The sequence below is a fragment of the Bubalus bubalis genome, chromosome 4 (genome assembly GCF_019923935.1).
Source record: "Bubalus bubalis isolate 160015118507 breed Murrah chromosome 4, NDDB_SH_1, whole genome shotgun sequence".
Lineage (NCBI taxonomy): Eukaryota > Metazoa > Chordata > Mammalia > Artiodactyla > Bovidae > Bubalus > Bubalus bubalis.
Window position 1 is genome coordinate 59,146,533 of NC_059160.1, and position 25,409 is coordinate 59,171,941.

The 25,409-nt window shown below is 38.0% G+C and overlaps 1 protein-coding gene across 12 annotated transcripts in view; it reads right to left on the reverse strand.

Moving 5' to 3' along the window:
• Positions 1 to 25,409, reverse strand: part of CFAP54 (cilia and flagella associated protein 54) — a 313,162-nt gene that overhangs the window by 61,674 nt on the left and 226,079 nt on the right. For 10 of the 12 annotated variants that reach the window (XM_044941473.2, XM_044941468.2, XM_044941474.2 and 7 more), the window contains 7 exons: positions 21,971 to 22,126; positions 20,579 to 20,684; positions 19,623 to 19,719; positions 12,345 to 12,443; positions 11,700 to 11,841; positions 3,073 to 3,246; positions 1,403 to 1,626 (listed from right to left, as the gene is read on the reverse strand). In XM_044941473.2, coding sequence (XP_044797408.2) covers positions 1,403 to 1,626; positions 3,073 to 3,246; positions 11,700 to 11,841; positions 12,345 to 12,443; positions 19,623 to 19,719; positions 20,579 to 20,684; positions 21,971 to 22,126 — 998 coding nt within the window. Of the gene's footprint in view, positions 1 to 1,402; positions 1,627 to 3,072; positions 3,247 to 11,699; positions 11,842 to 12,344; positions 12,444 to 19,622; positions 19,720 to 20,578; positions 20,685 to 21,970; positions 22,127 to 25,409 lie in introns of those variants that run through there. The other 2 variants (XM_044941470.2, XR_006550484.2) reach the window with 2 other exon arrangements.

Genomic DNA, 25,409 nt, shown 5'->3' on the forward strand with positions numbered 1-25,409 from the left:
ATTGTAAAAATTAAAGGGCTATATGGTGAAATCCAAAGTCAAGATAAATCAGTGGGTTTTTTCCCCCTAGTTTTGAAAGAATTCTATGCAAATGACTTGATTTATTCATTTCACAAATACATATTGGAAATTTACACTATGTTCTCTTGGGTTCTCTACTATAATTTCAAAGCAGAACATACAAGCCTTGTCCACAAACATTCTCACTCTCCTGCCCCCACTGTATCTGCTAATGGTGTCATCATGCTCTAGGGATCACAGACAGGGGTTCCAAATGATGGGATAAAACTTTTCTCATTCCCTCTTCTTTTGCCATCGCCATAGAGTCACTAAGGTGTTTTGTTTTCAATTTTACTTAAGCAACATCTTTTATATCCATCTCTTCATTCCCATTCGTCATGATCATAAGCTTAGTTGTTTCATCATCTCTTTCTCGGATAACATCCTTTCACTTATACTTTGCCAATCAGCCTTACGTTATATTGACAGTAGAACTAACATTTTGATTTTCATATTCTTTCTGCTATTAACCTTGCCATGTTTTTCTTAAAGAGCATCTGTGGAGGTGCTGCCATTTTCTCTTGTACTAACTCTACCAATCTTTCTCTACAACCACACCAGACACTATGCTTTATCCACTCCTGCTTTCTCCACCACCTAAGAGTGTCTGGTAGATTGTCAGTATCCAACATATGTTTGTTGAACATACCAAATTTGAAACAAATCTCCATTTTTACTGAAACTCTTTATACTTTTTCAGTATCTTCCAATCCACCCATTTTGGTAGTTTATTTAAAAATTACTATTATTCAAGACCCTAGTAGCTTGTTCAAGACCCTCTTTTACATCTCTTCAATAGATAACTTAATAAAGGTTTCCATATTACATATTCTGGGGAAGTCCATCCAACTGAATAACACTTTCCCTCCCCCCACCCACAAAATCTTCAAACTTTTAATTTACTTAAAAACTTGCCATTTACCCTTAGCACACTCATGATTGCTAACAATAAAAATGAATGCTTTTTATTACACATGTAAAACAAAGGTACAGAAATTGGGTATAGATTGAGAAAGTCTCAGTTTAATTTCCTTATAGGGTATTATATTGAAATTTGTATAACTTCTTGGCAAAATGACTCTGAGAGAAGTTGTGATGTGTAGGAATACAGAAAAGTCTGGGACATTTTGAAGGCTTATAAGAGCAGCAAAGCAGAACATATGAAAACAGAAAACCAGCATGTCTGGTTGGTTTTTCTCTGTGGTAAAAGTTTCCTCAGGTAAAACCTCTGAGGAAACTAAAAACCTTTGTGCAGTATGGAGGTTAATGTGCTTCTTTCTGAAATAAAAGGATGATTAAGTCTTCCAAAAAATGTATAATTATATAATGTTTTAAACATTACCTTGCTTGCTGAATCATATAAGACTTTTTCTAGAACAGGTGGATGTTCCATGACTTGAAATAGTTCTTTTGGAAATTCATCAATACAAGAAGAAGAATATAGCTGTAAGAATCTTTTAAGGAAAAAATGCATTTCTTTTTGGCGCAAAATCAATCCAGAGTTAAAAAGAGAAGTGAGAAGAGTGTCATCTGGCAAAGACATCCCAGATCCTGGCTTCAGAGATGCTTAAAGGAAAAACAAAAACTACTATAGAATCATGTTAGATAACAGAATGGTCTCAATATTGCTGTCCTTTGCTTGCTAATCTCATTCCTGCACATTCCCACCTCACTCAGTGGCTGCCCATGACCTTCCTCCATTTTTCAAGCTTGTACACTAACAGAATTGCTTCTGGTCACAGGAAGGAAAGAACACCTCAGACCCCTGTGATCCTACTTTTGGTTTCAAGCGTATCAAAGCAAAACATTCAATCTAGCTGTCTTATTTGTCTTATCCCCAGCCAAAAAAAAAAATCATAAAGCAAAAATTCAGATTCAGGTAATTTATTTGAAAACTGATCTCAAGTGAGAGAATGGGAAATGTGTGACAGAAAAGAGTCAATGACAACCAGTTAGGAAAGGGCTCCAGCTATGGACAAGGAGAGCTCAGTCCTGCTGAGGGCCTCCTAAGAAAAAGCATGGAAAACTGTTCCATCAGGGGGCTGGCATGCTGGAATATCTATCAACCAGCTCCCTCCCTCAGCAGTTGCAGGTTACTCCTGAATGTGTGCAGTCCCTGGTACTTCCAGGCTATCTTGCCTATATGCTGGGCCTCAGTCATTTCTAAGAAAGCCCAGAGAAGAAAGAAGCAAAATGTGCATGATTGACATGGGAGATACTAGCAGGTGAATCCAGGGGGAGCTGAATCAATAACAGGAGGGCATCACTGGGGCCCACTGTGTTGGATTATATCCACTTCCTTCGCTACTGAACTGGCCCTATCACGATGCACCTTTTACCCACCACCTTTCTCAGTGCTTGCCTCTCCCATCACTAACTCTGATAACCAGGCTGAGCCGCTCTGTGACTTGGCCTCTTGGCCCTGCTGATTTCCCCATCACTGGGTGCTGCTTTAGTCAAGCTGTCCTTCCCAGTTGTTTGCTCTCATAAGCAACACTGGCTCACCAATTTCATGGGCACAGATAAACACATCATCACAAAACCACAAGAGGAGAGAATGTGACTTAGATTACAACAGTTTTTTTGGCTATTCTTTAGAGCACCAATGATTTTAAAATAAAAGCAACAACAAACAAAATTCAAAACTTCAGAGTTAAATATCCTGTCTTTCTCTTTAAATACTAGATATTCTTTCTCTCCTTAATGCCAAAGATTTCATCTTGTTCATTTTATAACCTGTCACATTAGGGTCACTCTGATTCTTAACTGTTTTGAGTCACACAGCTCTTCAGTAGTCTTGGGGGAAGTTTCTGGATGCCTCCTTCTAAGGATGTTTTTAAATACTTTGAAATACTGTTCTTTTCAAAGGTCCCTGTATATCAGGCAAAGAACCCCTGAAATTTCCATCTTCTGATGAGAGTTCACTCAGAAAGATGTTAAACATATTTTATAGTTCTAAGTAAGAAACATGACTTAATGACTGGAAAGGAATATGTTCTTTCAAAGGCCTACCTAGCAATTTGCTCATATTATTAATTCTTTGTAGGTGAATATAGTAGCGCAGCAGAAGAATCCATGTAATATCCACTTTAATTGGGTTTTTTTTCTGAGAATCTACCTCTTCATGTATCTCTTCACTAACGTAAGAAAATGTACAACCAGTCTGGAAGACAACTTGGTAGTTATCTGAAAGTGTAAAAAAAAAAAAATTAGAATACAAATATTATGTTTTCCTTGTAAAATAACCATATGTGAAAAAAGAAAAGCACAACTTATAAAGGAAATATTGACACTTAGGATTGCATTCAATTGAAAAAAATTGTATCACAAAAGACACCAATCATAAATAACAAACCATGGGCTGAGAAAACATGTTTAAAAAATCATAAATTATCTTCTCTCTACTATGTAATCAATAAGAAAAAGTCAGATAGTCCAACAGAAACATGGGCAAAGAATTTCAACAGGCAACTTGTAGAAAAGGAAAACCAAATGGCCAAAATTTTTAGCATCATTAAAAATCAGATAAATTAAGATGAAATACCATTTCACATTCCTCAGCAATTAACAGAAACTAAAATCTGAACGCAATAAATGTGAAGATACCATAATTCTCATATACTACTTGGGAGAGCAAATTCCTGGGCAGAGGCTAATAAAATTTTAAATGCAGATACTCAGATACATGTACCAGGAGTCCTGCACAAGATACTCGTGGCAGCACTGTTTGTGTTACAAAAAAAAAAAAAAAAAAAGGAAACTTGAACAAATATAAGGATTAATTTAATTAATTTAATTAGAATTAATTAGATCTATAAGGAGAAACTCTAGTCTATAAGCCAAATTAGGTCAATGCATGTTTATGTAAGACCCATAAGCTAAGAATGGTTTTTATACTTTTAAGTGTTTGAAAAAATTAATATTTTGTGATATATGAAAGTTATATGAAATTCAAATGTCAGTGTCCTTAAGAATGGAATACAGCCATGCTCATTTACATTTTGTCTATGGTTCCTTCACATTAACACAGCAAAGCTGAACAGCTGCAACAGAGAGCACAAAACATAAAATATTACTATTTGGCCCTTTACAGAAGACATGTGCTGACTAGACTTTGCTCATGAAGGATAAAGTGAGGAAAAATATCTAAAGATAATTAAGTAATACAGAGCTATCAATAGCCTCCATACACAAAAACAGCAACCAATAGAAAGCTAATGAAAAAATTCTGCAATACTACTAATAAGATAAAATATCTGAGAAATAAGTCTAACAAGAAGCATATAAGATCTACTTAAAATGTTAAAACACTCCTAAGGGACTGATTTTTTTGAAAAAAAAAGCATGAAAATGAACTAAAAAAATAAGACATACAATATTCTTGGTTAAGATGACTCAACAGAATAAAAACATGTTATTTCTAGGATAAAATATAAAGGTAATGCAACTTTAATAAAATTATGAGAGAACTTTCTTAAACTAGACAAGTTGTTTCCAAAGTAGAAAAAATAAGCCATAAAAGAAATACAATTTTGAGAAGAAAGAGTAATAAGTGAGGATTTACTCTAATAGATACTAAATATATTATAAGGCTATAATAATTAAAATAGTGTGGTATTGAATCCTGAATAGACAGATCAATAGAAATTAGAAAAAAGTACAGAAATAGGATAGCCATTTGGGAAAACTAAAATTGTATCCATTTGTTATTTTTTACATATTCCAAATAGATTTCCATTAACTAGTAAAAGGGTCCATGCCTTTTCCTTAAATACTTGCAGAAGCTCTTTATTGGGCTTCCCAAGTGGCTCAGTGGTAAAGAATCCACCTGCAATGTAGGAGACAGGAGTTTGATCCTGGGGTCAGGAAGAGCTCATGGAGGAGGAGATGGCAACCCACTCCAATATTCTTGCCTGGCGAATTCTATGGACAGAGGAGCTTGGCTGACTACAGTCCACGGGGTCGCAAAGAGTCAGACACGACTGAACGACTAAGCACACACACACACACACACACACACAGAAGCTCTTTATTATAGAAATAAACCCTTTAACTGTGATATTATTTGCAAATGCATCTTTTCAATTATCACATGTTATTTAACCCTCTTTATGGTAATTGTGTGCTATGAAGAAACTTTTCATTTCTAAGTAGTATAAACTATTAACCTTTTCTTTGATAACTTTTGGATTTTTGCCATAGTTAGGTCTTGACCATAATCTGAGACTCTAAGTAAGTAAGGAAACATTCTCCCTTAATGCCTCCAGAGGAAAGTAGCCTGCTGACACCTTAATTTTAGCCCAATAAGTCCTATGTTGGGCTTCAGAACACCAGCACTGTAAGATAATACATTGTGTTGCTTTAAGCCACTGAATTTGTGGCTATTTGTTATAGGAGGAATAGAGCATTGATATGGTACTAGTGGTTCCCTGGTAGATCAGTTGGTAAAGAATCCACCTGCAATGCAGGAGACCCCATGGTTCAATTCCTGGGTCGGGAATATCCCCTACAGGAAGGCCTGACAACCCACTCCAGTCTTCTTGCCTGGAGAATCCCATGGACAGAGGAGCCTGGTGGGCTACAGTCCATATAGCTGCCAAGAGTTAGACACTACTGAAGCAATCTAGCTTACACATACGCATTCTGACAACACTGTTTGCCTCTGGGGAAGAGAACTGAGTCACTTGCAGAGAAGATGGAAGGGAGACAAGTCTTTCCATACCCTTCTATGAATTTTGAATTGTGCTTCTTGAAAATAAATGACCTGTGCAAAAAACTGAGCTAAATTAAAAGCAAAAAAGAACCTCTACATTTATGTGGCCAATGTTATGTAGTTTTTAATGTCACAGAGAAAAAATAAGACCAGTTTAGTTTTTGTTCTTTTGTAGAAAGTTTGCTTTTTCTGTTTACAATTATTTTCTTTGTCTTTACAATCCATAAATGAGGACAAAATTTGTCCACGTATTATCTGTGCTATCTGTAAGTTTATCTTTAGAAGAATATTTTGGAGGGAGCATCCCTTACACCCTGCATTGAGAAGCATCCCTTTGCAATGGTTTCCACCACCTCCAGCCAGGACTGCCTGGTTACACTGATTTGGGGCCTCTGCTTCACTGAGGATAATTCTCATCGTACCCTCACTGTCTGAATTGTTGACAATCTGAATTGGTGCAGCACGTGAGCACACACATGCATGCATGTATATAATCAGTATTGCTAGCATGAATAATTTATCTCCATTCTCACCTGTACATGGTATAATTATTTGGGATTTGAAGATATAATGTGTCCTTCTAGCTCCCCACCAGTATGGGAAATTTGTGTCTCGGAGGAATAGAAAATAGGATAGCAGTAGAGGAATGATATCCCAGTTTTTAGTTGGCACTGACCCATATCTCTGAGCAAGGGACAAGGCAGAACAGGAAAGACAAATCACATTTTTTCCAGGATGGAAGGTTTTCTCCATCTCAAGAGGCAAAACATGTATTAATACTAAGGATCAGTTGATTCTTGGTTCTGCTCCATAGATTTCTCTTTATGTTCTGACAGTAGGTTCATCAACATTCATTTTTGGCATGACACATATTTATATTTTTCTGTATATCAAGTGTATTTAGTTGTGAGAGGCTGCATCCAGGACCACTGACCCTGAATGTCACTTTTAATTCAAAACATATTACAGAATTTAATAATTTTTAATCCTAGCAGAATTTTTTATTAAGGTTGCAAGAAAATCAAGACAAAAAGATGGAATATATTTGAATATAACGGGGCCCAAAGTAGATATTGAGTAGGTGTTTTTTGCATTCACTCTAAATATGGTCCCCTGTTGCCAGTAGCATCATTTCAGGTTCTGTATTTCTACAAGACAATGTAGAAGAAATCTCAGTAAATTGGGCCAGCTGCATCACTCAATTCTCTTATTGTTCTATAGACATCATACAATTGCTCTCTGGTCCTGGCAAGATGATCTTTATTCCATCCTCCACACATGACTGGTCTATTCTGTCACCATGCTTCTCTGACTGTCAACTGCTCAGAGTGCTGAGAAAATAAGCTTCCCTTCTACCTGCTCTCCATGCCTCTAGTCCATTTGTATCTGCCTCACATGTACTTCTTCCAGAAAAAAAAAAAATGTTCCTAATAAATTCAAATGCCCACCCAGCCTGTGTCCAGCTTTAACTTAAAATATGGTCCTCTTAATAAATGCATTTATATCATTTCAAAGTGGATGCCTGCTCTGATTGCTAAAGACTAGAAGTTTATGGGTGGCAAGACCTACTCCTTGGTGTGTTCTTCCTTCCTTCCCTCTGGACAGAAATAGCTGTATAGTGCTCTACACACGATAACAATGAATACCCTTTACCACATAGTGTACAGATCAATGCTAGTGAAGATAAGATGACTGAAGAGGTTTTCTCCTGGATGCTAATGTATGCTAACACAAGGAAAATCAAACAATTTTTATTTGTTGTTGTTGCCCTTTAGCAATTCATTATAATATGAAGTTCACTGCCATCTGGGTATTTGAAGCAATCAGTTGGGGAGTCAATATTTCTTTCCAAGCCAAATACTGAAATGAGGGAAATTGTAACAGTAATTTATGATCAGACTGCTAGAATAATAGTGGAGAGCAAAATTATTATTCTTAAGGCAAAATACAAAATGAATTGGGCTTAAAAAATTTGGTCATTACAGGGCTTTCTTGGTGGTCCAGTGGTTAAGAATCCATCTTGCAATGCAAGGGGCATCCATTTGATCCCTGGTCTGGGAAGATTCCACATGCTGCCGAGCAACTAAGCCCATACACCACAACTACTGAGCCCACACTCAGCAACTACTGAAGCCCGTGCACCTGGAGCCTGCACTCTGCAATAAGAGAAGCCACTGCAACACGAAATCCATGTACCACAATGATGAGTAACTCCCTGCTTGCTGCACTAGAGAAAGCCCTTGTGTAGCAATGAAGACCCACCACAGCCAAAAAATAATTAAAAAAGAAAAATACATTTTAAAAAAATCAGGTCATTTAACACTAGAATCTTTGTACAATAATAAAGGAATATTAATGGGTACAAAATGGAAACAGAAAATTGGAAGATGCTACCAAAACCACTGAAACAGAAAAGTAAAGCATAAATTCTAGTATTAGGCACCATTGAGATGAAGACTATTAGCCTAATGGGATCAACTAAGATCATCTGATTAGGAGATGCCATTCCCCACTGTGTGGGTCCATGCATGACACCTAATTGATCACCGCAGCAATTTTTCAGTCCTTGCATGCAGCAGTTCAGAATTCTTCTTAGGTGGCCACCAGCCGAGATCCAACCAGTCCATCCTAAAGGAAATCAGTCCTGAATATTCATTGGAAGGACTGATGCTGAAGAAGAAACTCCAATACTTTGGCCACCTGATGCGAAGAACTGGCTCATTTGAAAGACCCTGATGCTGGGAAAGATTGAAGGCGGGAGGAGAAGGGGATGTCAGAGGATGAGATGGTTGTATGGCATCACTGACTCAAAGAACATGAGTTTGAGTAAACTCCGGGAGATGGTGTTAGACAGGGAGGCCTGGTGTGCTGCAGTCCATGGGGTCACGAAGAATCAGACACGACTGAGTGACTGAACTGAACTGAGCCATAGTGTGGATTAGGTGTGTGTGCACTCAGTCATTCAGTAGTGTCTAACTCTTTGAGACCCCATGGACTGTAGCCCGCCAGGCTCCTCTGTCCCTCTCCAGGCAAGAATATTGGAGTGGGTTGCCATGCCCTCCTCCAGGGATCAAACCCATGTCTCTTATGTCTCCTGCGTTGGCAGGCAGATCCTTTACCACTAGCACCACCTGGGAAGCCCAGTAGTTTGGACTATCATCCCACAAACATTCACATCCCTCTTCCTTCTGTTGCAGAGTCGGACACGACTGAGCAACTTCACTTTCACTTTCCTTTCTCTGCAGGGAGAGTCTAATTCCATGCCTCACTGACATTGTACTTGGCCATAGGACTTGCTGTGACTAATGGGATGTAACGTGAAGAGAGGTCTTAAGTGTGCTTCTGTGCTTGGGCTTGGTCTTGTGCTCTGGTCTGTACCGTGAGAAGAGCACCCCCTAAGCAGTCACTGCCTCTTTACCCTGGGTCTCATAACAAATGTACATGAAGTGCACTGGAACTTGGCCTGCAGCCTGATGCAGAACACAGGAGACAAGTAAAAGAAAGAAGTCATGCCGTTCTTGCCACTGAGTTTTAGGATTGTTGGGTATACACTGCCATTTTGGCAATAACTGATTAACACAGAATTTCAGATCTAACTTATTTGTTATCTCTGTCCTAAAAACTTAAAGCATGAGAAAACAGAGCAGGATGAAGTAGACAAGATCTATCTGAGGCAATAACGGACCACTGTGAAAAAGAAATAGCCATGTTGGTAGTTGGAATCACAGTCTTAAAATTCAGATTTCAGTCTTCTTCATAAATAAATCTAATTCACTCAGTCTAAAGATTAAGGACAATGAGGCTGAGAGAAATTCAATGGTTTGACAGGATCAGGGTATAAGCTGAAACCTCTTCATTATTAATTCTGCATTCCCTTTGTGGCAAAACAATAATGTGTGTTTCTAAGAGGACTGCCTTCCTGGCATTCTGAAGCAGGGAGAACTGAGTTGCCAAGCTGTGTCAAGAGAAAAAAGCATATACTGCTATACTGCCCTGCTTTGTCCCCCAAGAGCCTACCTTTGGAGTCTCTAAGAAAAGCCATGTGCCCTGTCTGAGATCCAGGTCATGGACCAGAAGTCTGATGAAGTAAAATCCCACCAGGAAATAAAAATAAGAAGACAATACCTTAGCATTAAAAAAAATCCATCTGATGGTTTAACCTCAGAGCAAACCATTTTAGTTTGGAAAATAGTCTGGGCCACCTAGCCTTCAGGAGAGAGAGAGCCAAAGAAGGAGATGATTTCAGACACAAACTCTTCAGCTAAGGTTGACTCAACCCTTCAGCAGTAAGCTCTGGCCTACCAGAATGATTTCAGAGGCTTTAGAAAGACTACCTCACCCCATCAGGTTAAAGTTAACATTTTTCATCCCCTTTGGCTCAATGCTCACCCAATGCCAAGCAAAATTAGATACTGTTGTTACTAAAATATCCTTCTGGAAGTAAAATTCCAGTACCTTGCTTCTTAGGACCTATCCAAGTGCTTAGCACAAAACAGCACTCAATATTTTTTGAATGAATGGGCAAAAACATAAAATGACTGTTCAATATTTATGTTATTGCTGGTATGACTTACAGATTTATACTATAGTTTTACTGTAACCAACAGCAGACTTACAAATTTTAAAAAATATACTAAGGTTAAGTTTAAATTCCACTAACTTTTCATTCATTCATTTAACAAATATTAATATCAATCCTTGCTATGTATAAGTAATACGTGATTTTCTGTAGTGTGTGCTCATGCTCATTCATGTCCAATTCTTTGCAACCCCATGGACTGTAGCACACCGGGCTTCCCTGTCCATCACTGACACCCAGAGCTTGCTCAAACTCATGTCGATCAAGTTAGTGATACCATCCAACCATCTCATGGTTGGATGAGATGTCCCCTTCTCCTCCCACCTTCAATCTTTCCCAGCATCAGGGTCTTTTCAAATGAGTCAGTTCTTTGCATCAGGTGGCCAAAATATTGGAGTTTCAGCTTCAGCATCAGTCCTTCCAATGAATAATCAGGACTGATTTCCTTTAGGATGGACTGGTTGGATCTCCTTGCAGTCCAGGGGATTCTCAAGAGTCTTCTCCAACACCACAGTTCAAAAGCATCAATTCTTCAGGACTCAGCTTTCTTCAGGACTCAGCTTTCTTCATGGTCCAACTCTTAAATCTATACATGACTACTGGAAAAACCATAGCTTTGATTAGATGGACCTTTGTCGGCAAGGCAATGGCTCTGCTTTTCAGTATGCTATCTAGGTCAGTCATAGCTTTTCTTCCAAGGAGACAGCATCTTTCGATCATGACTGCAGTCACCGTCTGCAGTGATCTTGGAGCCCAAGAAAATAAAGTATCTCACTGTTTCCATTGTTTCTTCTTGTCTCTTGTTTCCATTATCTCCATTGTCTCTAAGGAGAGCCCTTAGCAAATCAAATAGCTAACTTCCCTGCCCTCAGGAAGCTGATGATAGTTTAATAAGAGAAAAAGCTTAAACATGCACAAGCGCACACACACACACACACACACACAAATATAAAAGAACTAAGAAAAGAAACAGGGAGCTAAATCAGAGTGTAAGAGTAGGTACACATTTCAGAGGCTCAGAGAAGGTCTCTCAAATAAATAATCCCACAAAGTTTCATTTCAAATGGGTGAAGTGGAAAATAAACAGGCCATCAGGAAATATCACTCTTTTCCCACACAACCCTGCACCTAAAATGCAGCAGTGAATGGAATAACATATACATACATACAGCAAGCGGGGGCCCCTATGTTTTAGCAGCTAGACCCTGAGATTTGCCCTTTCAGGGTCTTAGAGGTTTCCCAAACCATTGTTGTTTTAAAGTTAAAACCCAACAAATCTCTAGAATTAAATCTTTGAAACTTGATTATACATTATATGTATATAAAATGCCCAACATCCAAACATACCAAGCAAATAATCTGTGTACGAAGACAAAAGATCCATGGAAGCAAATTCTGGGATATTTGATAATGCCCCTTGGCTAACTGTATCAGTTCTAGCATTCTTCTTTCCAATAAGTAGATTAATTGCCAGCACAGCCTCACTGACCTAAAATTAATGCATAATTAGAATTCACAAATGCAAGCTTTTTGATTCATAGATATCCATTAGGTGAAGAATATGAAAGAGCGAATTCATAATATTTCGTATACACTGTAGGAAAAATAAAGACAATCTGAAAAACAATATGTGATCCCCTGCATGTACTATGTATCATAGTCAAACAAATCATGATTGTTGACAATTTAATCAATAAATAAGTCACTCTGAATAGGCTCCCTCACCTAGCTGTGACAGATATTTCCCAAAATATGTGCACATGTGTATCTGCCAACACTTTCATTAAAGAAAAGTTGAAACAAACAAAACCAAGTCTGGCTAATAGAGATTAAAAACACTACACATATAAAGAGCACTTCTAATCGCCCCAAAGAAATATCATTGGCACAAATCTCAAAGAATGTGAAATTTTTCTTTCTCTTGAATAAATAGATTGCGTTGCCTTAACAGATGTGACAGTAAAGAAAGAATTAAATAAAAATCACACCAACCTGTGCAGCAGCTCTTATTGCAATCCAGGCAAATAAACTGTACATTTCATGTTTATTTACTATTGGTTCTTTAATAGAACTATGCCTTCTGGGAAGAGCCTACAAAATATGGCAAATATTTTATGATAAAGACAGATAAAGATATCCTAAAGTTTAATGACAGATTTTCTAATCTTCTGAAGATGAGATTTTAGTGTAACACTGTGTAGCCATTAAGAATAATAATGTACATGCATCTATCAACATGAAAAGATATCCTAATCATATTAGCAAAAGAAAAGTGTATGTTACAAAATAGCATGCAAAGTATGATCCCATTTTTTAAAAGATAATATATATTTCTCTGTATATACAAACAGAGCAAATTATCAACAGTGGTTATCCCAGGTTTTATGGGTAATTTAATTATATTTAACTTTTTTATGTGATTTTCTAGATGAGCTTACATTATTTGAATATCAATAATATAAACAGAAATGGCACTTTAAGTGTTATTTACCATTTTAATAGAGGATCTATAAATTGAATATATATTGTGTATAAAGATGTCAGAAACAGGAATACTACTTAAAGATTTTTGATAGGTATTTGCCATCAGCTTTCTAACTACAGAACTGTTAAAAGGATAACTGTAATCATGAAGTTCTACAGAACAGCAAAAAGTGACAATGAATGGAGATACGTGCAATGTGAGGGTGTGTGTGTGTGGCATGTGTGTTCAGTTTTTAAATATAAAAAAGTCAAGAATACAGAAGTAAACAGAAACCCTGCCAGCAACATAGTAGCTGTCTGTTTTACATTTTTAAAGTATTAATAGTCAAATTTAAAGATTCAACTAATCTGCAAAAACTATTCGATTAGATGGCTTATTCTAATTTGTTGATATTCATATTTTACCTGATTTTTTAGATCTTCAACAATAAAATAAGCAATAATAAAAATATCTTTTTTACTTCTAGCAATAAGACTCCCAAATAAAAGGAAAAGCAATGAGTAAAGCTGATACCAGAGCAGGAAACACAATGCACAAAAGTGACTAGATCAAGTTTTAAACTTGGAGACAGGTGATACCTGGAGAGATCCGTCCATGGGGAATCTAAAATCTAATCAATGTAGCCCTGTCCCAAATATGAAGACCATCCTCACTAGCTGTAATAACACTGCTTAGGCTCTGGGGTAGCCACTGCCAGCTTACTGACTATAACCTTGGGCAATTTACCTATTTAATTCTGGACACAAGGCTAATAGGCATTGAGTACAGAATAACATTAAGTAACTATATTGTAAGAACAAGTAGTGACACAGACATTCAAAAAAGAAAGCTCATTTTGAATTGAGAGGAAGGCTTTATTGAGGTCAAACTTGAGCTCAGAATGAAAACAGGAAAAAAAATATGATGGGCATTTTTTTACATGAGAGGTGTTCAATACTGCATATGAGATACAAGCTGATACAAACAGGCAAGAAACATTTTAAATGCATCTAGAATAGGAAATGAAGCTAAATTGTTTGCAAGGAACATGATCCTATATGTAGAAAACCCCAAGATACACACACACACACACACACACACCCCTCTAAAATTAACAAATGTGCTTAGCAAGTTCACAGGATACAAAACTCAATATTCATAAATCAATTGTATCAGCAATGAACAATCTGAAAATGAAATTAAGAAAATATCCATTCATGATAGAAATAATCTTAACAAAAATGTATAAAATGTGCATACTGAAAAGTAAAAAAAATTATCAAGAAAAATTAATATCTAAATAAATGAAGAGAGTTCATATATATGAATTGAGGATTCAAAATTGTTAACATGCTAAATGTCTACAAATTACCTGTAGATTCAACATAATCTGTACCAAAATTCTGCATTTTGGCAGAAACTGACAAGCAGATTCTAAAATGAAGAAGAAAATGCAAAAGATTCAAAGTGAAAATAATTTTGAAAAGGAAGAACATAATTGGAGGACAAATACTTTCCAATTTCAAAAAACTTACTACAAGCCATACAGTAATCAAGACAGTGGATACTCACATAAAGGTAGAATTATAGATCAATGGAATAGAATTGGAAGTCTAGGAAAAATATTTAGACTTTTGATCAATAAATTTTTTGACAAAGGAGCCAAAGCAATTCAATAAAGAAAAGATAGTCTTTACAACAAGTGATACTCAGACAAATGAACATCTATGTGCAAAAATATGAATTTAGAGCCTTACCTCACACTTTACACAAAACTTAAATCAAAATATACCATGATGGACTTAAGCATTAAAGCTAAAAAACTTTTAGAAGAAAACACAGGAGAAAATCTTCAACATCTGGGGTTAGGTAAGGTGGTACTAAAACCACAAAATATATTAAAAAATGATAAACTGTACCTCATTAAAAGTAAAGACTCTTGTTTCTAAAGATACCATTAATTGCATGAAAAGACAAGCCATCAACTGGAAAAAATATCTATAAATTATATATCTGATAAGGGACATATATCTAGAACACATATGTTTTAAAAGTTATAACTCAATGATAAAAAAGATAACTCAGTTTAGTTTATGGGCCAAATATTTGAGTAGATACTTTCCTAAAGAAGATATACAAATGGCCATTAGGGATATGCAAATCAAAATCCTAATGAAATACTGCTTAATACCCACTAAGATGGCTACAATCAAAAAGATAAATAATAACAAATGTTTGCAAGGATGTGGAGACACTGAAACACTCATACACTGCTTTTAGGAATACGCAATGGTACAGCACTTAGGAAAACAATATAACAGATCATCAACAGGCTAAACAGAGAGTCGAAGTATGACCCAGAAATTCCATTCTTAGGTATACACCCAAAGGAATTGAAAACATGTTCACATAAAAAATCTGTATATGGAATTGAGAGAGTAGCACTGAAACATACATATTACCATATGTAAAACAGACAGCTAAAAGGAAGTTACTGTATAACACAGGGAGCTCAATGTGGTACTCTGTAACAACCTAGATGGGTGGGAGGGGGTAGGGGCTGGGGGGAGGTTGAAGAGGGAGGGGACATATGTATACTTATGGCTGATTCACATTGTTCTACGGCAGAAGCCAACACAATATTGTAAAGCAACTACCTTCCAATTAAAAATAAGTTTAAAAAATTTAAATCTATATATGAGTATTCAAAGTAGCATCATTCATAATAGCCAAAAGTGGCAACAATTCATATATCCAGCTCCAGTTGAATGAAGAAAGAAAAGGTAATAAAACTATATAAAAGAATACTACTCAGAAGTAAAAGGAACAAATACTGTTACATGTTACAACATGGGTGAACCTCAAGAACATAATGCCAGGTGAAAGAAGCAGGCATGAAAGATTACATAGTTTGATTCCATTTAAGTGAACTATACAGAAAAGACAAATCTACAGAGACAGAAAACAGACTAATGGTTACCTGGGACTAGAGGTAGAAATGGGAATGATAGCAAATGGGCACTTGGGATCTTTTGAAGATGAGGGAAATGTTCTAAAACTGGATGGTGATGATAGTTAAACAACATGTAAAATCATTAAACATCCATGAATTGCACTCTTAAAATAGGTTAATTTCATAGATATAATTTATGATTCAATAAATCTATTTTCTAAACATGTGTTTGATAATCTCTCTCTTTGAACTATTTTTTTCTCTCAATTCCTTGGAAAACTTCTACTTATCCTCCAAAACTCATCTCATCTGTAAAGCTTTCTCTTACATTCCCCCAAAGCAGAATTAGCCACTTTGCTCTACTTGCCTACTTGACCTATCTTATTATAGTCCTCAATACATTACAATACAATTATTTCTTTTCTTTGCTCCTCTGTGCTTCTTAGTGGAAGAGAGTAACATGCTTGGCATACATTAAGCACTCAATAAGTGTTGGCTTGATTGAATGAATACATGAATGAATGTTCCAGAAATAGTTCAACTAACAAATAACTGTTGGATACCTGCTGCTACTGCTAAGTCACTTCAGTCGTGTCTGACTCTGTGCGACCCCATAGACGGCAGCCCATCAGGATCCCCCATCCCTGGAATTCTCCAGGCAAGAACACTGGAGTGGGTTGCCATTTCCTTCTCCAATGCATGAAAGTGAAAGTGAAAGTGAAAGTGAAGTCACTCAGTCATGTCTGACTCTTAGCGACCCCATGGACTGCAGCCTACCAGGCTCCTCTGTCCATGGGATTTTCCAGGCAAGAGTACTGGAGTGGGGTGCCATTGTCTTCTATGTACAAAATACTTCAGAAAGATATAATGTTGGAGTCTAGTCAAAGTTACATAATGATAAAGGATAGTCCTCTCACTTCTTATTGGGTTTTCTTTTGGGTATTTATTATGTGCCAAGTCTTTTATTTTACTTAATTTTCCTAGCTACTCTAAGGGGTAAGCATCCTCACCTTCATTTCACAGATGAGGAAACTTGGGTTAGAAAGGCTTCGCTCCCACTGGTGTGTCATGAAAATAGGATTCCAACCCAAACCAGGGTGACAGTCACTATACTCCAGACTCTCCATATAAGTGAAACAATAATGCTGTCTTTTCAGCATTTATATAGCAATTGTCTTTATTAGGACATATTTTAAATGTTCTATTTCAATGGTCTGAATATGCCTAGATGAATTTTAGTTGTTTTTGACTGTTTTCTGTGTGTCTAATAATTGTATGTCTTGCTAAAATATTTATGCTGTGTCAAGATATACAGAAAATAATGCTCATATTGTATTTGTTGTTGCTGTTCAGTCCTTGGAGTTATACTATTCTTTCACTCCAATCTTATTTGTTTAAGCTCCTAATTATAAACAGCTCCCTAGAGAAGGCCCAAAAGGTGATATATTTTCTATCCTAGCATCTTATTAATTTGCATTGCAAACTGCCATGGAAACAAAGATTTCTGTTTTCTCTTATCGGATGTAAAGATGTGTATCATATCACAAAAGGTAAGTTTTCTATGTAATCATTTTGATGAAAAAAAAAAAAAATAGCTGTTACCCACCTAAGGCAGCAACCATTTAAGTTGTTCCAACTGACTGAAAGCCTATTTGTCTACAGGATTTAAATCATGTTTATGTTGTCTCAAAGATTAGAGATTTGACATCAAAATTTTCTGGAGAGGTTTTTTGGTGGGTCAGAGGATTATTTAATGAGAATGAAATATATTAAGCCTACTGAAATCTAAGGAATAAACAATTAGATGGTATTTTTTGAAAAATAAAAACCAAGTTTTCAAAAAAAAAAAATTAACACAAAGTTCCCCATCCAACTTCCTGCCTAGAAAATCTCCCTCTCTGGGGTGCTCAGGGCTGGTGCACTGGGATGACCCTGGGGGATGGGATGGGGAGGGAGGCGGGAAGGGGGTTCTGGATGGGGAACACATTTGCACCTGCTACTGATTCATGTTGATATATGGCAAAACCCAGTACAATATTGTAATTAGATATTAAAATAAATAAATTAATTTTTTTAAAAAAGAAAGAAAATCTCCCTGTCTGAATCCTGGGTACTCAGGTATGGCCCACAGACCAGCAGCATTGCCATTTCTAGGAGCTCCTGAGAAAGACTGAACCTCTGACCTCAACAGGATCACAGGATCAATGGAGATGTTTCTGCCCCTTATTTGGAAGAGCTGCTTGATGGAGTGCATTCCTCTGCCACCCTGCAAGGCTCCCTCCCAAATGATCAAATCTCACTTTTCACCTCTTTCCACTGCAGTCATTCACAATCCCACCAACTCAAGTTATTTCTTAATCCTAAACTTCACCACCTAAAACACCCCCAACCCTTCCTTCCCTTCTCTTCCTCCCTCCCTCCCTCCCACCTTTCTTCCTTTACAGGTTTATTACCTGTCTCCCTCCACTGAGGAGTAAGTGCATGGGAACAAGCACTGAGATTGTCCTGGACTCTGCTTTATCCAGAATACGGTCTGGGTTCTAGGACATGCTCAATAGATATGTGATAAATGAATGAATGACTTTTCTTATCAAAAGATGATCTGTTTGCCAGCCACTTCAATAATGAAAACCATACTTGTCTATCAGCTTAAGCAATAGGTCATTTCCTGCAAACATCTGATAAATCCTAATGACTGAGCATATTTATATGCACCTACATTTCATGGAGTACATCATGAGAAACGCTGGGCTGGAAGAAGCACAAGCTGGAATCAAGATTGCCCGGAGAAATATCAGTAACCTCAGATATGCAGATGACACCACCCTTCTGGCAGAAAGTGAAGAGGAACTAAAAAGCCTCTTGATGAAAGTGAAAGAGGAGAGTGAAACAGTTGGCTTAAAGCTCAACATTCAGAAAACAAAGAACACGGCATCTGGTGCCATCACTTAATGGGAAATAGATGGGGAAACAGTGGAAACAGTGTCAGACTTTATTTTCTGGGGCTCCAAAATCACTGCAGATGGTGACTGCAGCCATGAAATTAAAAGACGCTTACTCCTTGGAAGGAAAGTTATGACCAACCTAGATAGCATATTCAAAAGAAGAGATATTACTTTGCCAACAAAGGTCCGTCTAGTCAAGGCTATGGTTTTTCCAGTGGTCATGTATGGATGTGAGAGTTGGACTGTGAAGAAAGCTGAGCACCGAAGAATTGATGCTTTTGAACTGTGGTGTTGGAGAAGACTCTTGAGAGTCCCTTGGACTGCAAGGAGATCCAACCAGTCCATCCTAAAGAAGATCAGTCCTGGGTGTTCATTGGAAGGACTGATGCTGAGGCTGAAACTCCAATACTTTGGCCACCTCATGTGAAGAGTTGACTCACTGGAAAAGACCCTGATGCTGGAAGGGACTGGGGGCAGGAGGAGAAGGAGGAGGAGAAGGGACTGGCAACAGAGGATGAGATGGCTGGACGGTATCACTGACTCGATGGACATGAGTTTGAGTGAACTCCGGGAGTTGGTGATGGACAGGGAGGCCTGGCGTGCTGTGATTGATGGGGTCGCAAAGAGTTGGACACGACTGAGCAACTGAAATGACTGACTGACATTTCATGGATAACATTTTAACAGGCAAAAATCTCCAAATGAAATCCATTTCCAGAATCTTATGTAAAAATGTCCAAAGAGGTATCTAAATATGAGTATGAGTTTAAAATAATGAATTAATTCCTCCAAGTCACAAAGAAAAATGTCTCTTTATATCCATAGCACAGAGGTAGCAAAATAAGCAAGCTCAAAGGCAATATACTTTACATTTAATACTTTATATTTCTAATAAAATCATTTATTACCTTAATAGTCATCAATGGTGACACTGAAAGTTTGCTCTTTAATTTCCTCATGTGTAAAAATAATAAGGCTATTTCAAGGTAGGAGTCTCTTATCAACCTAAAACAATAAAACATTGTACTTACTACATAACCTCACTACTCATAAGCATCATTTTGCATCATGTGACAACAATTTCTGAGCAAATGAAGGTAAAAACAGGCAAAACTAACATCTGTTCCAAACTGACCCTTTTTTCATAGCACCTGTGGCTTAAACACTGGCATCTTCCTCCCTACTGAAATCAGAAGCTCTTAAAGACAGCTGTGTGTTCTTCCTTGTCCTGTGCTGTCCTCCTGCCATGACTGCAAGGAGTCCAGCATCAAGACCATTCTGGAATATTCCAGCACACGAAGCACTACAGAAGTGATAGTCCAGCCTGGAAAACCAGGTCTCTGTCTCTACCCTCCTACACTGATTAGATTCTAACGAGACACACAGAGTTATTCTGAAAGCCATGACTTGGTGTGGGTGAGGGCTGTGTGTTCACTATCAAACCTGTCAGACAGGGTCATTTAAATCAGTGCATTAAGTCCATTATATAGAATTGAGCCACCCAGCCTTGGCACTGATAAACCAGCATGACACAAATCCCTTCTCGATACAATTTCACATCTGGTGGAAATTCCTGTGTCCTTGGACTGACAGGAGATCAAGCTGAGTATAGCCCGGAAGTGATTTACAGTCCAGGATGTCACCAGGCTAACTGCTGTCATCAACTGTCACTGAGAATGAAGCCTTGGGGCAGAGCCGAAAGCAACAAGCTTGAAAAGGAAGTCAGTGAACCAGTTGGACAATGAACACCCCAAACTAGCCCTGTCATGGGAAGAGAGTGTCCCAGTCATTTCAGCACACATCCAGAACACGGGGCTCAAACCCAAATGCATATTGTGATAATGGAAAGGTCTTTTTTTTTTACCCTGAATTTTGATCATTTCTCAAGCTTAGCTGTATAGCTTCAAACAGACTCTCAAGTTGCATAGTTGGAGGTTTCTCTTCCATCAATATTTGACATTCTATTTTGCCTGAAAGAGGAAAAGGATATACAAAGATGGATTTTCTTTTTTCTATCATTTAGGACTTCAGAACAAATATTTTATGCTGGAAATTTGGAAAACTGGATGTGTTCTCCTTGCTTGCCCATCTCTCGTTTCCTGCTGGAAGGTACACCAGTGGGGAAAGAGCTGCTGCTTCCTTCCCTGGGCACCTCGAGGTTCCCCTGCCTCCTTTCACTGTTCGGACACAAGTGTTATCATCCTATTTTCCTTCCATTTCCTTACTTTGTGCTCTCACTTCCTCCTGCAGTGCATTCCTTTAATCTACATCCGTTTTCTTCTTTCCTCAATCATTGCAGGCATCATAGGAAATACCTTTGCTAGAAACAAATCCTAGAAAATCAGCAAATGCTGGAAAACCAACACAGATGATGAAAATGCTCTCGTGTGCACACAGCTCCCCCTTCCTCATGGTAAGCTGCAGGCCTCAAATGCCGGGCGCTGGAATGCTACTTCTATAGCCAGAATGACTGGAAAGGGAAATCTCATAATCACTGTGAAAAGGATTGACAGTTTCCATACAGCATGTGGACAGAGCATGGAGCCACCTCGTGTGAAGTTCATATCTGGGCATTTAGTAGCTCTTGACTTATGGATGGTTATTTACCCAGACCGCCCTCATCTGCCAACCAGGATTGATCATGCCTAACTTGTAGCACTATTGTAGGAACTGGCAATATGAGATGTAAAACACTGATTACAGTGCTTTGTACCTAGTAGATGTTCAATAAATGATACTAGATGTCATCATCACTTTTCTCAGGGCTAAAATGGCCACAACAAAGTTATATGAATGCATTATGCAAATGTGTATTGCAAGTTATAAGTATAGATATGCTATAGCTATCTAAATGGATAGGTATCTTTTACAGAAATTGGCTATTTTAGCTAAGTAATGAAATTATGCATAAAAATATCTTCTAAGCATTCTTTAAGTAACATTTTTCATAGCTAAATGGCTGATAATGAGATTTTTGTGTCAAACGTGAAACTTTGCATAAGGAAAGCCAGTCATAATTATAAAAGAAATGAAAATAGAAGTCTTTTTCCCCTTTCTAGATGTAAACTTAATATAAGCATGTTCACTTTATCCAAAACTGAGTTTGGCAGAGACATCAAGGTGTTTGTCAACACCACGCCCTTTGTAAAATCAATATTTTACATAATCAGTGACCAGATTTTTAAGAAGCCTTTTGTTAACAGGAAAAAAAGTTTTGCCAAACTTTATCATAGTTGTGACTCCAAATACATCTTACCTTTCTGAAAAAAGATTTCAGCTTCCACCTCATGTTCTTCTGTTCCTGATGTCCTAGCGAGCTTCAAAGCTATTTCAAAAAAATGAAGGGCAGGTAACCACTTTGAAGAATCCTTCTTTTTACTGGTATAATATACTTGCTTGGCCACTGTATGTCCTAAAAGAAAGACGTTAGATGAAGAGGGAGAAATATACATAGTGTTCATAACAAGGGCTTCGCAGGTGGTGCTAGTGTAAAGAACCGGCCTGCAATGCAGGAGATGCCAGTTCAATCCCTGGGTCGGGAAGATCCCCTGCAGGAGGGCATGGCAGCCCACTCCAGTATTCTTGCCTGGAGAAACCCATGAACAGAGAAGCCTGGCAGATTAAGGTCCATGTGCTTGCAAAGAGTCGGCCACGAATGAAGCGACAGCACACACACACACCCATTCATACCCAACCTCCCAGTTAACAGACTCCTCTCACAGTAGGTGCAACTAAGAAGTCTGGGTGTGTGGGGGACGAGGGTCCCTGGTAGCCTCGTGGTTAAGATTCCAGGCTTTCACTGCTGTGCCCTGGGTTCAATCCCTGGTCAGGAAATCCCACAAGCCCTTAGCAAGGTCAAAAAAAGAACAGAATTCTAGGTGTCTTTAGTTTTTAGCATTGAAGAAACACTTAAAGGAAACTCAGTACCCAAATATTTCAATGAACTATAAACAACAGCCTTTTGAAACTTGGTCTTTGATAAATTTCAACATTTTTCTCATTTTTAAGATGAAGGATAATCTCTTGAGTCTTTTTCCGTTCTAAAAGTTCATAATGCTCTACCATAACTTCTGGGTTCCAGAGGTAAGGTTGTTAGTAGTGAAACACCTGGAAGTTTTATAAACTTTTATGTTGTTCCCAATAAAATTTGCATATATTAATAGGCAGTAATTTCTATTCAGTTCTATAGTGGCTCCTCACATTGTATATTTTCTCATTATAACTTGTTTGCAAACCCATTATGGACAAAGACCTCACGTCATACTTCTGGTATGGTCCCATCACTTCTCAAAATAATAAAGGATTATTGTATTATTGAAGGGGCATTAGATTTAATTTCTAATCACCCCAAAGACAGACAGACATTTATTCCACAAATATTTTCTGAATTCTTAGGCACTGGATAAGAAAGAGAAAAGTGGAAAATAAGAACTAAGGTTTCTACAATGCCAGGTACCATCCCAAGTACATAAGCATTATCTCATGTAATCCTTCCAACTCTGGGTGGATATCATTATTATGCTCATGTTACAGAGGAAAAAGCAGTGGCACAGTGAAGTTTAAATAAATTGCCCAAAATCACACCATCTGAACCTAGGCAGTCCAGCTCCAGGGCCCATACCCTAAACCCTGACTCTGCAGCAAACCTCTTAAGTGAGAGACCATGGAGCTTAATGTCTAACAGGGAATGTGAACGGCCAGACAGGCAATCAAAATACTGTGTGGTTGACTGTGTAGGCAGTGAAAGCCCAGGACACTGTGGTGGCAGGTTATAGGAGCCCTGGGCCAGACCTGAGAAAGGTCAGGGCTGCCTGCCTATGGAGTACGGCCATCAGGGCGGGCAACTGATGATCACCTTGTTATGTTTAAAGAAGAAAAATGTTGAGATAAAAGCAAAAGGCAACTGGGCGAAAAAGTTGTATTGATAGAATAGCTTAACAGGCATAGTAGGGGGAGTATGAAAAGAAAGGTAGTGTAAAATTGCAGAATGTGTAGGATTCCAGCTGAAATGCTGGGTACAAGCCAGTCATTGGTGTTACTGTGTCACCAGAGCCTTTGAACAGGTCCCTACATGCCACTGAGCATTGAGGCAGCAGAACTGGAAACTATCTGAGGTTTCTTCGAGTTCTGAAAATTTGAAATCCAAGACGCCAGGCCCTACAAATAGTTTTTAAGAAGTCTAGGGGTTTTTTGTTTGTTTGTTTGTTTTGTAAATGTGTAGCTCAGGAATGAGCTATTTGAGTAGAAGGATGGTGGAAAAAGGGTCTTTCTCCCTCCTTCTCTCTCTTATCCAAGGAGAAGTTACACAGCCCTTCCTCTGGACAAGGCACTTTGCTGAGAAATGGAGATGAAGAAACTGAAGGCTTGCTTCCCGGGGCTTCCTAAGAGAGTAAGGAGGCCAGGCATGGAACAATGAGAATAGCTGACACCTATGAAGTTCTAAGAACAAACCAGGTGCCCTTCTAAACGTGTTACACATTCCATTCACTTCATCCTGTGAGATTGGTACTTTTCTTACCCACATCTTATGAGAAAGGAGACTGAAAACACAGAGAAGTGAAATGATTTCCTGGAGGGAATTAGACCAGAATTCTTTCTCCAGAGCCCATGGTCTTAACCCCAATAATCACCAACAACGATTAGATGGCAGGCAAGAAAGATATGCTAATGCCATTTGTCCTATACCATCTCACAACTCAATACCTCTCCCATTCTTGCTTATTGTTTCAGAGTACACTGCTGCTGCTGCTAAGTCGCTTCAGTCGTGTCCGACTCTGTGAGACCCCATAGACGGCAGCCCACCAGGCTCCCCTGTCCCTGGGATTCTCCAGGCAAGAACACTGGAGTGGGTTGCCATTTCCCTCTCCAATGCATGAAGGTGAAAAGTGAAAGTGAAGTCGCTCAGTCCTGTCCGACTGAGCGACCCCATGGACTGCAGCCTACAGGGCTCCTCTGTCCATGGGATTTTCCAGGCAAGAGTACTGGAGTGGGGTGCCATCACCTTCTCCATCAAAGTACACTACAACTGTTTATTAACATAAAACAAAAATATCAAGTCTCTTCATGTCATTGAGGCACTTATATACATGTACAATGTGTACTATAGTACTATAAATAATTACTGACATATAATAATAGTACTTGTTTTCTATGTTTTTGTTAAAACTAGAAAAAGAATTGTTACAGAAAATGACTTTTCTTTCTCTCTCCTAACTAGATAACAGATCCTTTGAAAGCAAAGATGATGGCTCCCAGTTATATTCCTACTCCCCAGCATTATTCTTGAACCTTTCTTCAATCAGTAATCTACTTCTTCAACTAATAAGGAAGCTCTAGGTTCAGTCATTAATGGGAAAAATAATCTTTAATAACCATGATACTTATCTTTTTGTTGTTTTAGAAAAATAATCTCAAAATGTCTTTCTCTGTAAGAGGTTTTCACAAAGAAAGAAAATAACGTTAAGTGCCTCTGTTCTTGCAATGCAATCTATACTATCACTGAAAAGGAAAACTGTAGAGAAACATCAAATCAGAGGATTTTTATGCTTCATAATATTGAAGCGCTCCTTTTTGCAATAAACATCAACTCTGTGAAAAAGATGTTGTGAAGCTGACGTTATTTTGACAGAAGAGCTGCTTTTGGTTTTTGTTCTTTAAGTTGGTATTTAATATAACATAACAGAAAGCAAGCTGTT